At 45.3% G+C, this 19732-nt stretch overlaps 1 protein-coding gene across 1 annotated transcript in view; it reads right to left on the bottom strand.

Annotated features, from left to right (window-relative positions):
• Window positions 1-19732, bottom strand: part of CACNA1H (calcium voltage-gated channel subunit alpha1 H) — a 479184-nt gene that overhangs the window by 203776 nt on the left and 255676 nt on the right. The window contains exons 3-4 of the mRNA XM_084642056.1: window positions 4259-4371; window positions 1385-1518 (exon numbers count right to left, since the gene is read on the bottom strand). Of these exons, the coding sequence (XP_084498182.1) occupies window positions 1385-1518; window positions 4259-4371 (247 nt within the window). The remainder of the gene's footprint in view (window positions 1-1384; window positions 1519-4258; window positions 4372-19732) is intronic.

The raw sequence follows: 19732 nt of genomic DNA, 5'->3' as shown, positions 1-19732 counted from the left end.
ACAGCAGCATGGTGGCTTTCCAGGCAGGGACAGTGTCAAGCTGAAAATCTCAGACGTTAATTTAAATCCCGTATCTATGTTGCTAACATCTTAGATTATTAGCATGGACAGGACTCTTGAGGAACAGATTTGTTTCCCCCTATTTTTGCTCTGTACTTTGTGCAGGTCTCCGAGCTTGGGCAAGGAGAAAGCCAGTCAGTTTCTGCTTTGCTTGCGGTTGTTTTCTAGTCACTGTCCCTTGCAGGGGCTCAAGCACCATGTTCCAGCAACGCACACTGCAAGAGACACAGAAGGGGACCTGGTCCACAGCAGCTGAAGTCAATGGGAGCGTTGCCACTGACTTTTGTGGGAGCAGAATTGAACCCGACTGCACTTTACACATCTGTTGTTGAGCCTTAACTGCGAGCTTTGGGAACATGCTGGTTATTACAATGCCCAGATCTGAATGGATTTGATTTGACTGAAATCAAGCCAGCAAAGATTGCTATATAAGGGGCTTGAAGCTCTTACTTTGGTAGACAGGTTCACATCAGTGGTTGCCAGGGGCTTAGGCACATGTCTTTGGTACAGAAGCACCTGAGTTGCCAGCATTCCAGTTGACACTTCCCATGCAACCCTTCTTTGCTGTTCAGACCTCCCCTATACCGTAGGGAGCATGCCTGCTGGTGAAGAAGCTTCAACATCCCCGGACAGATACACGACTTAAGAGTTTGTGGCAGGACAAAATCAAGTGGTTTAAATGATAGTTTAGTCCCCACCCCTTTGTACCCCAAACTTCCAAGGACTAGAGGTGGTCATGGTATGTCTGCACACCAAAGAAAAACCCATGGCTGACCTGTGCCAGCTGACTTGGATTCACAGGGCTGTTTCGTTGCTATGTAGACTTCTGGGCTTAGGGTTGAGCTTGGCCTCTAGGACCCTGTGAGGTGGGAGGGTCCCAGAGCTCAGGCTCCTGTCTGAGCCCGGAAGTCGACACAGCCATGGAAGAGTCCTGCAGCCCCAGTTCCATGAGCCCGAGTTGGCTGGCACGGGCCAGCTGCGGGTGTTTAGCTGCTGTGTGGACACACCCATAGAAGGCAGCCAGTCCAGGGAGATGCACTGCTGCAGAATGCCTTCTCTAACCCATTCCCTCCACCCCAACCCTCAGATTCAGGTCAGGCTAATCAACAGCAGCTTCCCATTTCATATTTTGCAGATGCTTTTGCAAAATCAATTACAGCCGAACTCAACAGTTTTATTGCCTCAGAGATCAGGTTTTACATGACTTTTCTTTGGCTCCCACTTGGCAGCTTCCTTAAGAAATACCCAAAAGCAGCCAGGGCGACTGGTGGATTTGTTTATGCCTCCAGTGCACATGGTTAATTTATGAGCTTTGGCTACTCACCCGGCCATTACGATGAAGAAGTCCAGGCGATTCCATGTGTCTCCTAGGTAACACTTCTGCCCGAAGATCCCCAGAGCTACCATCTTGATGACCATTTCCACAGCGAAGAAGGCGAAGATGAAATGGTCAAATGCCTAGGTCATAAAAAGATGATTGCAGTGAGTTCTACTGTGGTTCTGTATTGCAGAGATAAAAAAACTAGGCATATGTATATTTCTACTGTATGGATATTATGTATCTACAGCTGAGGTGATCAAACCATGGCTCATGGAGTACTGAAGTGTCAGCTATAAAACCCAAAATACATCCTGGGTTGTCTGCTGAGTGATGATAACACGACTGAAATGCAACTGTTGGGTTTTTATTGCTGAGGAACAATAAGCAATTTCTATTCATCTAGTGACAAAGATACAAGCACACAAACGTGTTATGCTTGTTACGGATTTACTTTTGCATTTAAAGCATATGCAAATCGATATGCAAATGCCACACAACCCTCAGGGTCCTGTCAAGTTGCCACTGAGAAACTCCGAGATACACGTGCTGTGCATTTGGGGTGCCCAGGCTTTGTATCGTGCACAGGCTGAAGCAAATATCGATCAGTCAGACCACATGTGCTACAGGTTAGGAACTGAAATATTACGAAATGGACTCATTGCTAAATGCATGTTGCCCCATAAATTATGACTATGCAGTGGGACGTATTGATTGTTATTAGTCACATGGAAAAAACTTTTCTCTTTTGAAAAAAACCTCGGGAAAGTTACAGCAGTGTCTTGATCCACGCCCGTAAACGTGGACAGATGTGCCCCTCCAACCACTTTCTTTGTGATCGTAACAGTCAGCAGAGCCTCCTACGGTGAGTCTCTGATACTTTCATTTTGAGGCCTGCATGGTTTATTGCCAAACATAACAGAAAACAGGCAGCTGCAAACTGGCTTCCTTTGCATATGCTGTTGGGTGTGCACCTGTGCAGGTGAGAGAGATCTATCTAGTCGAGCTGTCTGCTTACCTACCAACACTTTACAAACTATACTGAACTTGTTCCAGCAGTCTCCGTTCATTTGATAATTGGCATCTGAGTTATCTCCACAAGGGAGCTCAATGCTTCCTACATCATGTTTTGGCTTTCGTTCTTCCTACAAGCTGGAGTGAGGCAGGGGTGAAAGTTGGATGATTGTTCTTTGCATGTTTTGCTCTTTTTCAGTCTGCTAACTGTTCACAGCATGCTCGGATTTTTACAAATATATCGGACATGTTGTAATCATTCACCACTCAACGCAAACATTGGTCATTGTGCGGGCTCCTCCTGAACTGGTCACTTCGATTCATTCACGTCACAAAGGTTATGATCTACACAGCCTGCCGCAGCAAAGCCTCCCAGCCCGGAGCAACAGATGCGAGCTCCCGGGACCCATGCTACCACATGAAAAATAGCTAGGTAGATGTAGTGATGCAGAATCTGCAGCCCAGGAAGGAGGATGGGCTTCAGAGCCCTAGCTCCGGCCCGAACCACAATTCCGAAGTGCTGTCGACATGGCTATTTTTAGAACACTAGCATAAGTCCCCCACAACCTGAGTCTGTCCACCTGGGCTGGGGAGGCTTGCTACTGTGGGCTGTGTAGACGTATCCATAATATGGTTTCGGCTAACTGCTTTGATGACATTTTCTGAAGAGAACAAAGAGTGAATAATCAACAACAATGACTCTTGCTCATGCAAAAATCCCTCTGTTTGCATGTGGATTTGGGTATTTGTAAGAATGACAGACACCCACCAAGCCAAGATCCATTTGTGTGAATGATTACAAACAACAAAAGGCAGGAACATGGTTGGGAGGAATGGAAACCTTTGCTTCAGACCAGTTGCTATCTGATGAGGTCTAGGAAGCTGCTTTCCCCATGGGCAGGGTATTCCATGAGTACCTGCCACAATTTGCTGCACCTTTCTCTAAAGCAGCTGGGACCAGATGCTACCCTAATCTGGTGTGGCAATTCCTACGGTGGATAACCATTTGCAGTATTTTCTCAGCTCGGTTCTACAATTTATTCTGTAACCAATCTCTGGTGGTTTCTCAATTGCTCTGGTTGGTTCAGTTCTGCACCTAACATCTCATAACTTTGGGCTGGAAGGGTCTGGGATGAGAGAACCTCTGGTTGTTGACATTTGCATATGGGTCTGGGATGAGAGAACCTCTGGTTGTTGACATTTGCATATGGTTGATGACATTTGCATCCTTGACCAGTCCTTAGAGGTGGATGCATCTGATGATCTACTAGAGGTCCCAATGGCATTTCCTTACTGCAGAAGGGTTTGCAGGGTATTAAAGAGTCAAGCATGCTCAGGACATTACACAGACACAAGCCAGCCATCTTTACACTGGTTCACATAATGCTTTGCAAAGGCTGAGTGTCTCCATAGATGTCTGTTTGGAGCCTAGAAGGCTAGTTGGTGAAGGAGGTGCAGAGTCACAACTCTCACACCAGATGGAGCAGTGATGTGATGCTAAGGGCAAGGGGCTTAGAGATGGCCAGCCCTGTGGCATATGTCAGCTATGTGATTGCCAGGCTCACGTGCTGCCCCCTGGAGTTCTGGGAGGCTATTAAGGTTCTAGGAAAAAGGTTTATGAGCCCAGGACTTGTACACCGGCCTCAGTGGACAGTAATCTGCAGCTCGTTTGGATATAGGTCAGCTGAAGAACAAAGCAGGCACAGGCTTTTAGTACACTCTAGCCAGATCCTTAGGATCCTGACTGGGAATATAATCTCGGGGCCCTGGCTCCTGAATGAATCACTAGCCCAGAAGGCTCACTGTTCTCCATGGGCTAGTGTTTTACCACCCAGCTGTGAAAGTGCATCAGGCTCCCATTCCTACCTCCAGGATGGTGCATCGCTCCGACTTGCAGTCCACATCCTCGCAGGGCTGGAACATGCCCAAGGTGACACAGTTCAGCAGGATGACCAGCATGCTGACATGCTCGAACCAGGTGAGAGCAGCGAGTTAAGGAGGATGCACTTGGTCAGCAGTGGGCAAAGACATGGAGAGTGTCAGCAAAAGCACGGCCCCATTTACACATCCAAAGAACCTGCACTCCCGATCCAAATAACAAAAGCTGCCTCAAAGCTGAAGTTTCTGGGAACTGACGGGAAAGGATCCCTGCAAAGGGGACTCCTGCTGAGATGAGAGGACGGTAGGGGCTTCAGAACAGTGCAATGAGACGAATTATTAGATTTCACAGATGACCTTCCACACCTTGTCATCAATTTCCATATATCATACAGGTGAGAGAGCAGCCAAGGACCCAACAAAAAATCTTTGTCCATCCGTAGCAACTTTCATCTCAAAACCCTTTATCAGCCTAAATCCTCAACCCCCCTGCATGAGACAGGCTAGTGGTAATAATTTCTGCATTACAAAGATGGGGAAACTGAGGAGGGAGTGGTCAAGTGATTTAGCCAAGGTCACGTGGTGAGTCAGTAACAGAGTCTGGATTAGAGCCCAGAAATCCTGCCTGCTCCAACCATATCGCACCGTACCTCATTACTTTCCTGAGGCTTGGGCCTATTCTGTGCCTCGGATGCACCCGAGACTTGACTAGCGGTCCCATTTACATTTAATAATTTTCCAAATTAAACTGACACATTCCCTTTGTTCCCATTTGAAGTTCTCAGAGCGATCACCAAATGCTGCAAATCCAAGGATTTCTACAAGTCCCCATCAGGGCGATGTTGGAGGCCCTGGGAGATGGGAACTTCCATACAAGCTCCTCAGCATGGGCAAGGTGAATGACAGCAAAAGCAAACTGAAGTCAGCAGCAGATGCTGATCTGGAGAGGGGATGCCAGGTTGGGAGTTAGGCTATAAATCACAGGGCGATAACAGAGGGAGAATATGTATTTTGGGCCTGCCGAGCTGTATTGCAGATGCAGAGTTGGCTCAGCTGGCACCTGGAGCGACCAAGTTTCTTCCAAAAATCTGATTCACAGTCACAGGAAAGCAAAAGGCTCTTGGTTAGAGAACTTTGGTGTGGCTGAACTATCAGAAGAAAATCGGAGGGCCAGATTCTGATCTAGGTTACAGTGATGTAAATCCAGAGTAACTCCAGTGTAGTAACTGCCGATTTACACCAATGTAAATGAGAACTCAATTGAATTCAGAGGGTTTCATTACTACTATTGGGATGATTTAAAAACAAAACAAAACAAAAGACAGATTTTGGGGGGGAAAAAATCTTGGGTTTCACAAGTGTGTGTGAAAGAACTGGATGTTAGAAAATAAATGTGACCACGAGAGAGAATGTGGCGGAGGAGGAGAATTCTTTTATATCATCACGCAAAAAAACCCGCAACAACATTTCTACATTAGACAACACTGTAGAAAATGGTCTTATTTGCATCAATAACTTCAGAAAAAATACCCTACCATGTCTTGTCCTGTTCATTACTATACAGCAAGTGGTTTGTTCATTATACAACATCCCTAACTCAACCTCCCTCCCATGCTGCCTGACTGCTCTGTGTTTGCAAGAGCTGCCTGAGTAATAAATCCAGTGTTTATAATCTGAAGATCAACTAAGGTTCATGAAAACCATCCAACAAAAACTAGAGTTTGGGTTATCGGGGCTTCTCATCTCTCGAGAAATGGGTCTGTCAGTTTTGCCCTGGCGGCCCCATGTTTTATCCTTTATTTATACCACCCAGGCTTGTGTCTTGATGTTATTGTCCCCAAAGATGCTTTTTTTTTTAAAACGTTCGCTGCGTTTGCCTGGAATCTGGGTTGCCGGGCGGTGTGTGCGTGTGTCCGACAGGATGGAAACCATGCACCCGGGAGGCAGCTGGAATTCCGCTACCATCCGGATTGCTCAAACTCAGCAGCATTCCAGCCGTAATGACCGGCAGCCTCCCTAAAAGCCACAAAACAAAGACAGCCCGGGCACCAGAAAGGAAGGAGACCTTGGTTTCCACTAAGTGCTTGTAAAGCTTTTTGCGATAAAGCCCAGCCACAGACACCCTCCCAGGCCAGAGCGAGGGTGAAATGAAGCCGTAATGGAGAGCACTATCATTAAAATCACATCAGCGTGAGCACTGCTCTGCAAAGCTCAGAGGAAGCCTAGGGGACCAGGTCCTCAGCCAGTGTAAACGGTTAGAGGCCCACTGATTTCAACTGAGTGACAACGATTGAGGATCTGGCCCAAGGTGTTCACCCTGTGCTTGTCAATATGGCATCTGAGCATCTAAGGGTAAATATACACTGGAGCTGAGATTTCCAGCGCGGGTGGGCACACCCGCACTAGCTCTGACCAAGCTAGTGTAACCCACACACTTCCTGGGTGTGGGGTTCTGCCCCATCTAGTGGCACTGAGACTTAGGGAGAGTGAAATGAGTCTGCTCTGCAGCCTTAACTAAGAGGCAGCTGGCTTTTAGCTCACGCGGTAGAGGCTCCAGCACTGAGCTCCAGAGGTCCCCAGTTTGATCCTGCCCACTGACAACCGGGGTCTGTCGGCGTTACACTACCACAACAAAAAGCATAGTCACAGGTGGCGGGGCAGGCTGGTCACTCTGAGTATGTACGTAGGGAGTCAGATGGGACCGTTCCTGGGGTAGCAAACCTACACTATTTGTAAATGGGTTAGTCTCCAAGGCGCCACAAGTCCTCCTTTTCTTTTTGCGAATACAGACTAACACGGCTGCTACTCGGAAACCTATTTTTAGAGTGCTGGCTTGATCAGAGCTAACGCAGGTACGTGTATCTTAGCCACAAATTACACCGCCAGTGTCGACGGACCTCAAGAGACTGCCCTTGCTCCTAGGAGCGTAATACAAACATGACTGGGGGTTGACGTCTCTGCTGGCAAAACGCCACTGGTTTCAATGGTGTGACCTCAGTAGTGATCTGTACTGCAATCTAATGGAGCCAGTCTGGAGGAGATCTTTAACAGCCCGGTATTCCAGCTCCACCCACCAGGACACATCTCCCAGGCAGTCAAATCTGTCCATTTCCACAGATTTCGAAGTCACAGAATCACAGCAGAAGAACAGGCAATGGCGGAGCTAGAGTTTCCAACCTTTCTGAACAAACGTTCCAGTTTATCCAGAAAAACAACCACCACACACCACAGCTGTGGCAGGCAGTGACCGCCACCTGCCTGTTAGTCATGATCACCCTCAGCAACCAGAGAACACGGGCTAGCTAGGACACATGGGGAGTCTGGGTCAGCACCACTGAATGGATACAGGCACACCAGGGCCAGTGTGGAACCTCAGCATAAAGAGAGAATGGTGGCCTGCAAGAGCAGCCACAAAAGACTAAAGCACTGTACAAAACTGGCACTTGGACCAGGGTTTGACAGCCAACAGCCAAAGGGTTAAGGCACCAGGGTGGAATGAGAACAGAGGCAAGCCAAACTGGTAAATCTCTCAGTGAATGTGAACCTTGTTTGTATGAGTCATTGCCCACAGAGCCTGTGCGCGCGCTGCCTGCCTGGCGTAACTACTGTTAGTATGATGCAAGGACGGGGTATGGCTGCAGAGGTCAAAGGTCATCCTCCAATTTGGGAGGGGGGGTGCTGGATATCAGGGAACTGCAGGCTACAGTCAACACCAGGCTTTGGTTGCTACTGTATTAGCGGTATGTATCGTTTAAGTAGCATTAATGTCGATGTTAAGTACAAGTTCTCAGTGTCTTTAAAAGAAGACCAGCACCATGTCATCTCTTTCTGCCCCGGGGCCAACTTTTGCAGTTTTAGGCACAAGTCACGACACTTGGTGTATTTCTTAAAGCCCCAGGTTCTGGAGTCAGGTGATTACATTGGAACGGCAGCTTTCATTTAAAACAATGACTACGTTTGTAGCCCTAATGGCTGCAGGGAGACGCTTGAAAACGTGCCCCCGAGCGCATCCTAATGGCTCAGAAACCAGAAGGTAAAAAAACCAACCCCCTGTTGTATTATTTTCAACAGCTCTTGCTTTTTAAACTGATCTCCTGATTTGACGAGGCTCGGGATGACTCACGACGTCTGAACGCTTGGGGCTGGCAGTGTGTTTGCCGGCTTCTTCTGTAGCTCCAGCCTCCTTGCAGCCCTGCCTGACCCATGGCGGAACTGTCCGACTGCCCCACTGACAACAGCTGGAGAACAGAGACAGGGCCCTCTGGGAGAAAACAAACGCAAATCAAAGCAATAATCCGAAACACTGACACCTACTGGTACATTTAAGATATTTTGCCTGGCATGTTCCTGCCTAAGCCTTTCAATTGATGTCAGTGGGATTTGGATCAGGCAGTTCAGAAAGTCAGGAGGCCCACAGAAGAAAGGCTGAGGGTGGAAGGGGGATATCAGTAGCTGGGTATGGTGCCTCTGGTTTCATGAGAGAGCGCCGAACTGGAACAATCTGCACCTGGGAGAATTGCCCAGCTAACGTTTTGTGTTGAACGTGTTTGATTTTTTAATGGAGGAGGAGCTTCTACAGAAATAAACAAATAAAAATCCAGCCAATCCACCCATGAGACTGGAGCTGCCAAGTTCTCCTGCCATGTGATATGAAGGCCCCCATACTGAAGCTACTGGCCACAGTTTCAAGGAACTGGTCCATTGCTGAAATACTAGCTTGAGTTTATTTTGGTTTTATTCCCCGAGATGCCATTAGGTTTTGATTTTGGGCATTTTTTTTAGGCACGTTTGGTTCCACCTCAGCCTCATCTTTGGGCTAATTAGAAGCAGAGTTAGAATCCTGTTCCATAAAGAAAACAGACCACGTCAGACCCAAACAAAAACCAACCCACTGCTGCAGCCTGCTTACAACGTTTGCTTAGCTTGATGGGTTTATGTAGAACTCTGTGTTAATATAGCTCCTGGGTTACTCCCAGATGTCTGCATTCACATTTGTTTCACTCTTTACATTGTATTTTCCTTGAAAAAAACATTAATAGTGGGTTGGTTTACTGCTGGTGAAAGGGGCTGTCGAGATAGCGCCTCTTGTTTCCCCACTGAAAAGATTCAGAACAAGCAACAGCAGTTCAAGCTCCCCCCTGCCAACGTGCTTCGGCCCTAGAGAGGCCATCTAGGGGACTAAAGGGGAAATTCACGCTCCATGGCCCCGCTCATCCTTGGTCTCAATGTTCTGGTTAGTGTAAGCTGGGCTGGATTTTATGATGTGGACTTGCCCATTACGCAATTTCCCACCCTCGCTTGAACAAAGCATTTGACCCCACATTCCATCTGGAGTTGCTTTCTGGAGAGTTCAGGAGAGGATGCAAGGAGGCATGCTGGGTGGCCTTTGTGACGTGCGTGGGTGGGTCTCACGCCAGCTCTCAGCAGACAAGTGACCACACCAGGAAAGCCACCACCACAACTGGCACGCAGCTGCCCAATTGTTGGCAGCCTTGACACACAGGCCAAGAGCTAAATGGGCTCGGGGATTGTGAACTGCCCTCTGACCCGGAAAGGCGGTGCCTTCAGAAAAGAAAGGTACCGAGGTCTAACACTTCATGAGTGATGTGGTCGCAAATCGGACGCTCATGGCCATTTTAAAGCTAACTGCTGTTTTTTGCTGGATTTCAGAGCAATCCTGTAGAGACTACTGCTCCCCTGTTTTGAAAGCTCTAATCCCTCTCTATACTCAGCCAAGCAATGCCCTGCCTCGCTGAGGAGGAAATATCAATGGGGATGGTTTTCAGACTGACACTATTTAATTAAAGGGGACATTGTCTCATAGCATGGAACTTGGCCCTTCAGACCAAACATTGGCCCTTCAGACCAAACACCACCACTAGGAACAACCACTTTCAGCACCTTGTTTTAAGCAGGAAGGTTTGCTCATAAATTTCACCGGTAGCCCACCCCCCCGTGCCCCAACCCTCTGCCCCAGCCCTGACCCCCTCCCACACGCCAAACCCCCTTGGCCCCACCCCCACCACATGTGACCTCCATATTGGTGCACATCACAAAATTCATTCCGAAACATGGATGGAAAAAAAGTTAGAGGGAACATTGGCCCAGACGACAGTAATGAGCACAGTATAAAAACTATAGATAGATTGCATTAACTTATCAAACTAGTACAAAGGTTACCCAAGGTTTAATATACTCCACCTAGCTTCCTGGAGCTACAATATAAAAGCTTCCAGCGTTTCCCTGTAATAGATTCTGTGGCCACAATAGAATAATAGATGCTGTTGAAGAGGTGGAAAAATATCCAGTCGATCATTTTGTTCACATATCTGGCTAGCTCAGGATTGTTTCCTACAGTGAATTCTCTACACTCTATTGACAATCATGAGCTTTCATCCTTCTCTGGCTCCTGTCCCACACACATCAATGAAAGCAACATCTTTCATCCTCTTCCTCTCATGACAAATACATTCATATGGGTTTCCAATGCCCTTTATCTCAATCAGGAATTTTTTTTATTGCCGTCGAATGCCTGAATGTAGATATCTAAAAGTTAGGCATCTAAGATGAAATCGCAGCCCAACTGAAATCAATGGGAATTTGCCACTTATGTCAATGGGGCAGAATTTCACCCCGATCGGTATTTTGACACCTAAGTCTGTGGCTTGATTTTCAGATACGCTGAGCACCCAAAAGTTCCCATTAACTTCACTAGTTGCTGAGGAAGCTCAGGATCTCTAAAAACCTGGCCACTTTCATTTAAATATGGATTTAGGTGCCTCATTTTAAGCACCTACATTTGAAATTTTGTCCATAGAGTTGGAATAAGCTCAAGTGAGTCCTGGAAGTTGGAGGTATTACTGGCCCTCATTCATCTCGTGCCAAAGCTGAACTCGGTATTTTCCAGTAAGCCGGAAGTTTTTTGGAAGGAACACCTACCGCACGGTGGCACAGAAAACTCGAGCCGTGCAGATTAGAGAGTTGTAGCCATGTCCAGCAAAAGGCATCACTGGAAATACCCAAGAGGAGAAAAGGAGCATAAAAGCAGAGCATGGAAAGAAATTCGGAAAAGAAAAATGTAGGCGGAATATGAATCAACGTTTCTTAATGTTGAGATATTTTAGGCTGTGGACACCTGAACTAGCAGCGGTGGGCATCTTACCATTTGGGATGCTTAACCCAGATTGGGAAACCAGTAAAGAATACACTGTAAGAAATATAATGCAGGACCCTTGAGGAATTTTCCCCATCTGCAGTGCTATGAAATTTCCATATGAGCATATTTCTTCCTCCTCTTTCTTTATTCCTACCTCAAAAAGACTAATGACTGATACCGTCTTGAAGAAGCACTCTGAATTTAAATTCCAGCCTGGTGCAGGGAGGTTTGCTGTTGTTGTCCTGTCTCACCAGACAGAAAAGGAGTACTTGTGGCACCTTAGAGACTAACCAATTTATTTGAGCATAAGCTTTCATGAGCTACAGCTCACTTCACTGGATGCATACTGTGGAAAGTACAGAAGATCTTTTTATACACACAAACCATGAAAAAATGGGTGTTTACCACTACAAAAGGTTTTCTCTCCCCCCACCCCACTCTCCTGCTGGTAATAACTTATCTAAAGTGATCACTCTCCTTACAATGTGTATGATAATCAAGGTGGGCTATTACCAACAGGAGAGTGGGTTTGTGGGGGAGGGGGATGGGGAGAAAACCTGGATTTGTGCTGGAAATGGCCCAATTTGATTATCATACACATTGTAAGGAGAGTGATCACTTTAGATAAGCTATTACCAGCAGAAGAGTGGGGTGGGGGGAGAGAAAACCTTTTGTAGTGGTAAACACCCATTTTTTCATGGTTTGTGTGTATAAAAAGATTTTCTGTACTTTCCACAGTATGCATCCGATGAAGTGAGCTGTAGCTCACGAAAGCTCATGCTCAGATAAATTGGTTAGTCTCTAAGGTGCCACAAGTACTCCTTTTCTTTTTGCGAATACAGACTAACACGACTGTTACTCTGAAAATGTCTCACCAGACAGCGTTCTCTCTCTGTGACTGGGGTTTTGTACAAATGCATTAAGTGCCTGGTCTATTTATTTTCACATCAGATTAATGACAGTGATTTGTTCCATAATTCAAAAGTGGGATTACCCTGATAGCTGTGGTCTAACGGAACTAATCTGCCTTCCCAGAAATTCCAGACAGAGGCAATTTCAGTTCATTCTCAATTTCTCTTGACAATGAGCTAAGCTGAGAACGCTATGTCCCTTGCTCCAAGTGAGGGTAGTTTGCACTGGGCCATGTTCCAATCTGAATGAAAATTGGTTTGCTTCCTGGTAGATGAACTGCTCTGGGGATCAGGTTTAACCCATAGCCTGCTGATTTTGTAAAAGTGTCCTCAAAGTAGCGTCAGGCTTCAGGAGCAGTGCGAAGACTCTCATAAGAGCCCATACTGGGTTGACAGACATTGCTGCAGATAGTGGGATTCCAGCATCATGTCACAGCGCAAGCTGGAAACGCTAAGCACAACCCATCATGCCCAACTGGGTAAAAGCAAAGCCAAAGCTTGCCTATTCTGGCCAGGCGTGAATGCTGCCATCCAAGAAAAGTTCTCCATGAGTGAAAAGCAGAGTACAATGCAAAGAATCATTAAAACCAAGTGTGATTTCTGAACACTTTGGAATTTAGGTTGTCACAGATTCATCTGAAATAAATGAGAAAGATTACATCTTACTAGTGGGCTACTACTCTTTTAAACCCAAGCTGTTGCATAACACATCAAGTGGCAATGTAATAACACATGGTAAATAACAGTTTGCTTGCTGTGAGATTCCAGATGACTTAATAACAGCCAATGGTGCACAACACATAAATGGCTCATTTCAGCAATTCTTTCTGGTGTATCAGTCAAAGCACCTCATCAATCCCTTACTGTGCACAGTCAAATGCACCAGCCAATAGTAGGTCTGGGTCAGTGCAAATAGCAAAGGAGTTGATACAAATAAAAGCCCTACTGGGTACAAGTAATTCATATGTAGCATTACTGGAATATTGCAACATATGTCACAATGGGAGCCGGGGACTAGCAGATCAGAGACTTGTGGAAAGACAAAAATCTTAGTGCTACCATCTACTATGACAAGCTTCTTCATTCAAAGAGAATTTACCCTGAAGTAATTGCAAAAGAGCTGCAAGTTAGGTGACTAGAAGGAATACTAAATGATATATAGTGACCCTCACTGCACATGGGACAGATTATCAGATTCCAAACAGAAAGTGGCTGACAATTTACCCAGGTGACACCTGTACCATCCGTGCTATTGTCGTACACGATAACTACCCCCGAGGGAGAGTACTACTGGAGGACATACTTCACTGGCTCTCTGTTTCTAGAAGACATCCAGAATACTGCAGACAGTGCCTGTGCATGACAGCGGTAACACACAATGGACCAATGGAAACAGAAGTTATATTAGGAAACACTACAAGATGTGATTGCTCCTAGCATCCCTTATTCTTTTCTGTGATTATTTACTGTTAAAACCGTACATTAAGTGGCACAATGACATCCACCAACACCATGTTAACTAAAGAAAGTGAGACTGTGCTAATGAGAATAAAAGCAATAAAACCACCATTTTTCAGCCAAACAAAGAGGAGAGAAAACTACATTCCCAGCGGATTACAGAAAGCGGAGTACTATGCAGACAGTCAGAACAGCACACAAGACAAAAAGTCACTGGCTATGAAAGAAACAAGCAGCAGCAAAGACAGTCTCCCAGTGATGGATCCATTTCAATGGCCAAACAAGCTATGGCAGAAGGGACAGTTATCAGAAGAACTGGCTGCCTGATTGCAACAAAGCCTGTTGCCAACTGTGTCCACATATCTATTCAGGGGACACATCAAAGGGCCTAATCACATCAGCCACACTATCAGAGGCTCGTTCACCTGCACATCCACCAATGTGACATATGCCATCATGTGCCAGCAATGCCCCTCTGCCATGTACCTTGGCCAAAGTGGACAGTCTCTACGTAAAGGAATAAATGGACACAAATCAGACGTCAAGAATTATAACATTCAAAAACCAGTCGGAGAACACTTCAGTCTCTTTGGTCACTCGATTACAGACCTAAAAGTGGCAATTCTTCAACAAAAAACCTTCAAAAACAGACTCCAACGAGAGACTGCTGAATTGGAATTAATTTGCAAACTGGATACAATTAACTTAGGCTTGAATAAAGACTGGGAGTGGATGGGTCATTATACAAAGTAAAACTATCCTCCCACCCCCCAGCCCCCCCGCTGTTCCTCAGATGTTCTTGTCAACTGCTGGAAATGGCCCACCTTGATTATCACTAAAAAAGCCTCCCCCCCCCCCCCCCAGCTGGTAATAGCTCACCTTACCTGATCACTCTCGTTACAGTGTGTATGGTAACACCCATTGTTTCATGTTCTCTGTGTATATAAATCTCCCCACTGTATTTTCCACTGAATGTATCCAATGAAGTGAGCTGTAGCTCACGAAAGCTTATGCTCAAATAAATTGGTTAGTCTCTAAGGTGCCACAAGTCCTCCTGTTCTTAGTACTGAACAGTTGCTGACTTCCTCATTTTTACCATATTATCAAGTGAAGCAATGGGAATATAAATAGTGTACTTACATTTCAGTGTATAGAATATAGGGCAGTATAAACAAGTCATTGTCTGTATGAAATTTTAGTTTGTACTGACTTTGCTTCACTACGGCTGCTACTCTGAAACCTGACTTCACTAAGGCTTTTAAGGTAGCCTGTTGTAAAAGTAGGCAAACATCTAGATGAGTTGATGTACCGCCAGGAAGACGTCTGGGTACCCCCAGGGGTACACGTACCTCTGGCTGAGAACCACTGGTTTAAACGACCCGGTTCATTAAACTGGGACAACTTAGTGTGTGGACATGCTTCTGTTGGTTTCAAACTGGCTATACTGGTTCATTTCTCAGGCCTTGTCTACACTAGGAATTTGTCCCATTGTGACTGTACTGAGGCATCCGATGAAGTGAGCTGTAGCTCATGAAAGCTCATGCTCAAATGAATTGGTTAGTCTCTAAGGTGCCACAAGTACTCCTTTCCTTTTTGCGAATACAGATTAACACGGCTGCTACTCTGAAACATAAGCACAAGAGTCTCATGTATTCACATGACTCCAGGAGCTTGGGTAAAAAGAAAAATAACAAATACCACTAAACTAATGTTAAAATCATGAGAGCTGGCAATGATGGGAGGGAAGATGTAGCGGGAGCAGTAACCTTTAACCATATCAGGTGACTTGCACCAAGAAAGGGACTTCAATCTCTTACCAGCACTCCTGTTTTATCACAGCTTCATCGCCATCCCAAATCCAGCTCTCTCTGGACAGCAGAGCCTCATCAGAACTAATGCCATGGCTGGATTTGCCAGGTCTTGATTTGCCCCCATGTGCAAAAACTTCTTGCTTGACTGGAATTCTTCAGGTCCCCCTTCAGTTTGCTAATGTCATCACAACCCACCTGTATTGGCTGCTGACCCATTAACAGTATCACCGTGCAAAAGCCGGTAAATGTTAGTTATCATGGAAACTATTGCTCTCAGAGGCCTATGAAGCGCCACCCACTTTAAAAGCAGCCGAGCCAGTGATTAAGCAGAGATTTAAAAATAAAAAGACACGGTAGGGAGATCTGCTGTCATCTGTCACTAGAGGGAATGATAATTATAAGAAATTTGCTTAATCTTTTTGTCTGTACAGCAAATTCCAGGGTAATGGCATCTGAACCAGAACAAGGCCAATCTCCAATTCCCACCAAAACTTCCAAACGCAAGGCTGTTAGACTCAGAGAGACTGGGGTTGGAAAAAGATCCATTGGGTCACCTTGTCCATCCCAGGCAAGATTGTTCTCTACAGTGAACTACTGAGAGCTTTGTCCTGGCTAGATTGAGATATTTCCACCTGATGGGATTTCCAAGAACCATCATGTTCCAAAACCAGGTAGCAAGTATTCAATTAGCCAGACCTCCAGCACTTTGCAGATGAGAAAGTGCTATAGAGTGCTAATTATTACTAATACATGAAAGCATCTCCACAGCAAGACTTCAGACTTCTCCAGCTCCACAGCAAGACTTCAGACTTCACTGATGTGTAAGTTATATGTTGGTAAGGACATCTGAATCTAAATAAGAGAGTCTCAGTTAATGAAACTTACATGCCAAAGGCCAGAGGGGATATGAAGTCGTAAGTTAAAGAATGAAGGGTCTGATTTCACCTAGACAGTTTTATACACTCTGCAACAGCCCAGCATTCCTACCTGAGTGCGTAAATTACATCAACTTAAACTCACTTGCTGAAATGTAACTTCCACTTCCGGATTTGGTCCAGAGCTTAGAAGCAATAGGGTTTAAAACCAGCTACTTCCAGGAAATAATGTCAGTGCACAGGCTGCTAGGGTAGATGCTAAATTGATGTGCTTAGTCACTGAAATAAAGGTTTTAATATTTCTTAATTAAAATCAGAATTACCTCAAAGACAGACTCTTGGGGGGTTCTGAAGATCAAGAACAGCAGTTGCCAAGTACTGCTGCACAATGACGAAGATCATCTTTCCACTCTGGCCTCAGCCTTGTCAATTTATCTGGCAAGGATCTGACTTGATACTAAGGACTCATTTGCACTAATTGCCAACATCATGGCAAATCCCAAAAGGATATAGCCTCATTGCAGAACAAGCACCACCCAGATCAATATACTTAGGTCCTTAAGATGATCACTGTTGAGTCAGCAGTGTGCCCTTGTTGCCAAGAAGACCAATGGCATTTTGGGGTGTATAAGTAGGGGCATTGCCAGCAGATCGAGGGACGTGATCGTTCCCCTCTATTCGACATTGGTGAGGCCTCATCTGGAGTACTGTGTCCAGTTTTGGGCCCCACACTACAAGAAGGATGTGAAGAAATTGGAGAGAGTCCAGTGAAGGGCAACAAAAATGATTAGGGGACTGGAACACATGAGTTATGAGGAGAGGCTGAGGGAACTGGAATTGTTTAGTCTACGGAAGAGAAGAATGAGGGGGGATTTGATAGCTGCTTTCAACTACCTGAAAGGTGGATCCAAAGAGGATGGATCTAGACTATTCTCAGTGATAGCAGATGACAGGACAAGGAGTAATGGTCTCAAGTTGCAATGGGGGAGGTTTAGGTTGGATATTAGGAAAAACTTTTTCACTAGGAGGGTGGTGAAACACTGGAATGCGTTACCTAGGGAGGTGGTGGAATCCCCTTCCTCAGAAGTTTTTAAGGTCAGGCTTGACAAAGCCCTGGCTGGGATGATTTAGTTGGGATTGGTCCTGCTCTGGGCAAGGGGTTGGACTAGATGGCCTCCAGAGGTCCCTTCTAACTCTGTTATTCTATGATTCTATGATCTTGCTGGCAGTCTATGTCCATTATTGGTGAACTTATCACACCATCAAAGCTTTTGGTGCCCACGTGATTTGCTGACCATGTAGCAGCATTCCTTGGCAAACACACTTTGTAATGAGTTGATCTTCCATCCTAATAATATATACTAATAATATAGGTCCATTTAATCTCATCTTTCCAACTGGCACAAGGCAACTTTACTTCTGGAAATATTAGAGCTTATTTTAGTTAAAGTAGCCAAAAAAAAATAAATTGGGTTGGATTTCAGGTCAGCATGGTCTAACAATTAATTTTAGGGGGATTCATTGTGTTTCTGGAATATGCTGAGAGAGGCTTATACAACAAACAGCCTAGCACCCGCGTGTCTTCGTCCTGAGTGCAGGCAGAAAGAGTCTTGGCATAGGGTGGCTGTAATAGCAGTCATTGTCTTATTCAAATGGAAGGAGTTCTGACCAGGCTTACCTGTCAACAAGTCTCTCATTTCTTGTGTCAGGGACATTATTGATTAATTAGGAGATCAGGCTAACAAGTAGCAGAGAACATTTCAGTCTTTGAAATTGGCCTAATTAGAGCTGGAGCACAATGGATTGTCACCAACACTTTACACTTTATGGGGTACAGCAGAGATGGGACATGTATTTTTCTTAATGCCGCAAGTGTTTCCAGAAGAGGAGTCTTATTTTTCTTCTAATTCATAGATTTATTTGTCCTTGATTTGATGGAAAGGGGGAAAAAAAAAACCTGTGAAACTGCTGTGTGCGACGTTTCCAGTCCTCCCACACCACACCGAGTCACAGGAGTCGGCCCAGCTGCGGGCTGTTATCTCTCGTCCTGCCGGTGCTTTGCTTAATGAGACCTTGACTTGCCTACGTGAGAACGTTACAGTGCTGTAACCTAAGGTGTGAATTTAAAGCAATATAGCAAACAGGTGCAAAGTCCCGTGTGGACACACTTATTTCAGTTTAGCTTGAGTTGCTTGGGAACACACAGGCTAACCAGAAATAAGCTGCTCTTAAATCAGAGTAAGTGTCCATACTAGGATTTGCATCAGTTTAGCTAAACTGATTTAAGTTAAACTGGAGCAACTTTCCCACGTAGACAAGGCCCCCGCTTGTTTCTGAGATGGTCAATATTGTTTTACATTGTGACACTGAAAGGGATACAGTCAAAACAAAACAAAAGAAAAAACAAAATCACATAGGCAGTGTTGTCTAATCGATTTGGACTCAGGAGTCCTGGGTTCTATTCATGGCTCTGCCACTGGCCTGCTGGGTGACCTGGGGCAAGTTACATTAGCACTCTGTGCCTCAGTTTCTCTATCTGCAAAATAGGGATAATGATACTGACCTGCTTTGTAAAGTGCTTTGAGATCTACTCATGAAAAGTGCTAGATAAGAGCTGCGTATTATTAAAAGTTAAACTAACAAACGAACAAGACGTTCCCTATCTCGGTCACTAACAAACATTCGATTCTTAGCTCAAAAAGAATTGTAAAATTCAAAGGCAATTTTCTACAATGATGTGGCCCCGTTCCATGTTTCATTCATCTTTGGCCAGCAAAACCAGAAGGATCAGTTTCACTTCCTGTTCCTAGTCAGTTTCTCTGTCCCAGTGTCTCATACATTAGATCAGTGTCATAATGTTTGGGGTTCCAAGGTTGCAGATTCAAGTTTAATGTCTATCCATCTATCTAAGTGTTGAAATTCACCTAACATTTAAAATCCACGAAAATATTTTTATTTGTGTTTGGATGGTAGCTTTTTGTAACTACCCTGCCAAAACCTCCTTTTTGTATTTAAACTCTGTCTGTTGTCCCTGTAATCCCTGCTTTTAGCTGTCTGTCATTGCACTGTTCACCATTCAGACTCCATGGGGTGAATATTATGGAACTCCAGACAAAGCTAGGTGTGGAGAACATAGGATTGGGTGTCAAGAAAAATGGCTTTTAGGCTGACTCTGATGCTGTGACCTTGGGTAAGTCCTGTTCCCACACATCACGTCAGGCTTCCCATTTCTAATATGGGAATAATGCTTC

Source organism: Lepidochelys olivacea, assembly GCF_965140295.1.
Source record: "Lepidochelys olivacea isolate rLepOli2 genome assembly, chromosome: 10".
NCBI classification, from domain to species: domain Eukaryota; kingdom Metazoa; phylum Chordata; order Testudines; family Cheloniidae; genus Lepidochelys; species Lepidochelys olivacea.
This window is presented reverse-complemented; position numbering and strand designations above follow the sequence as displayed.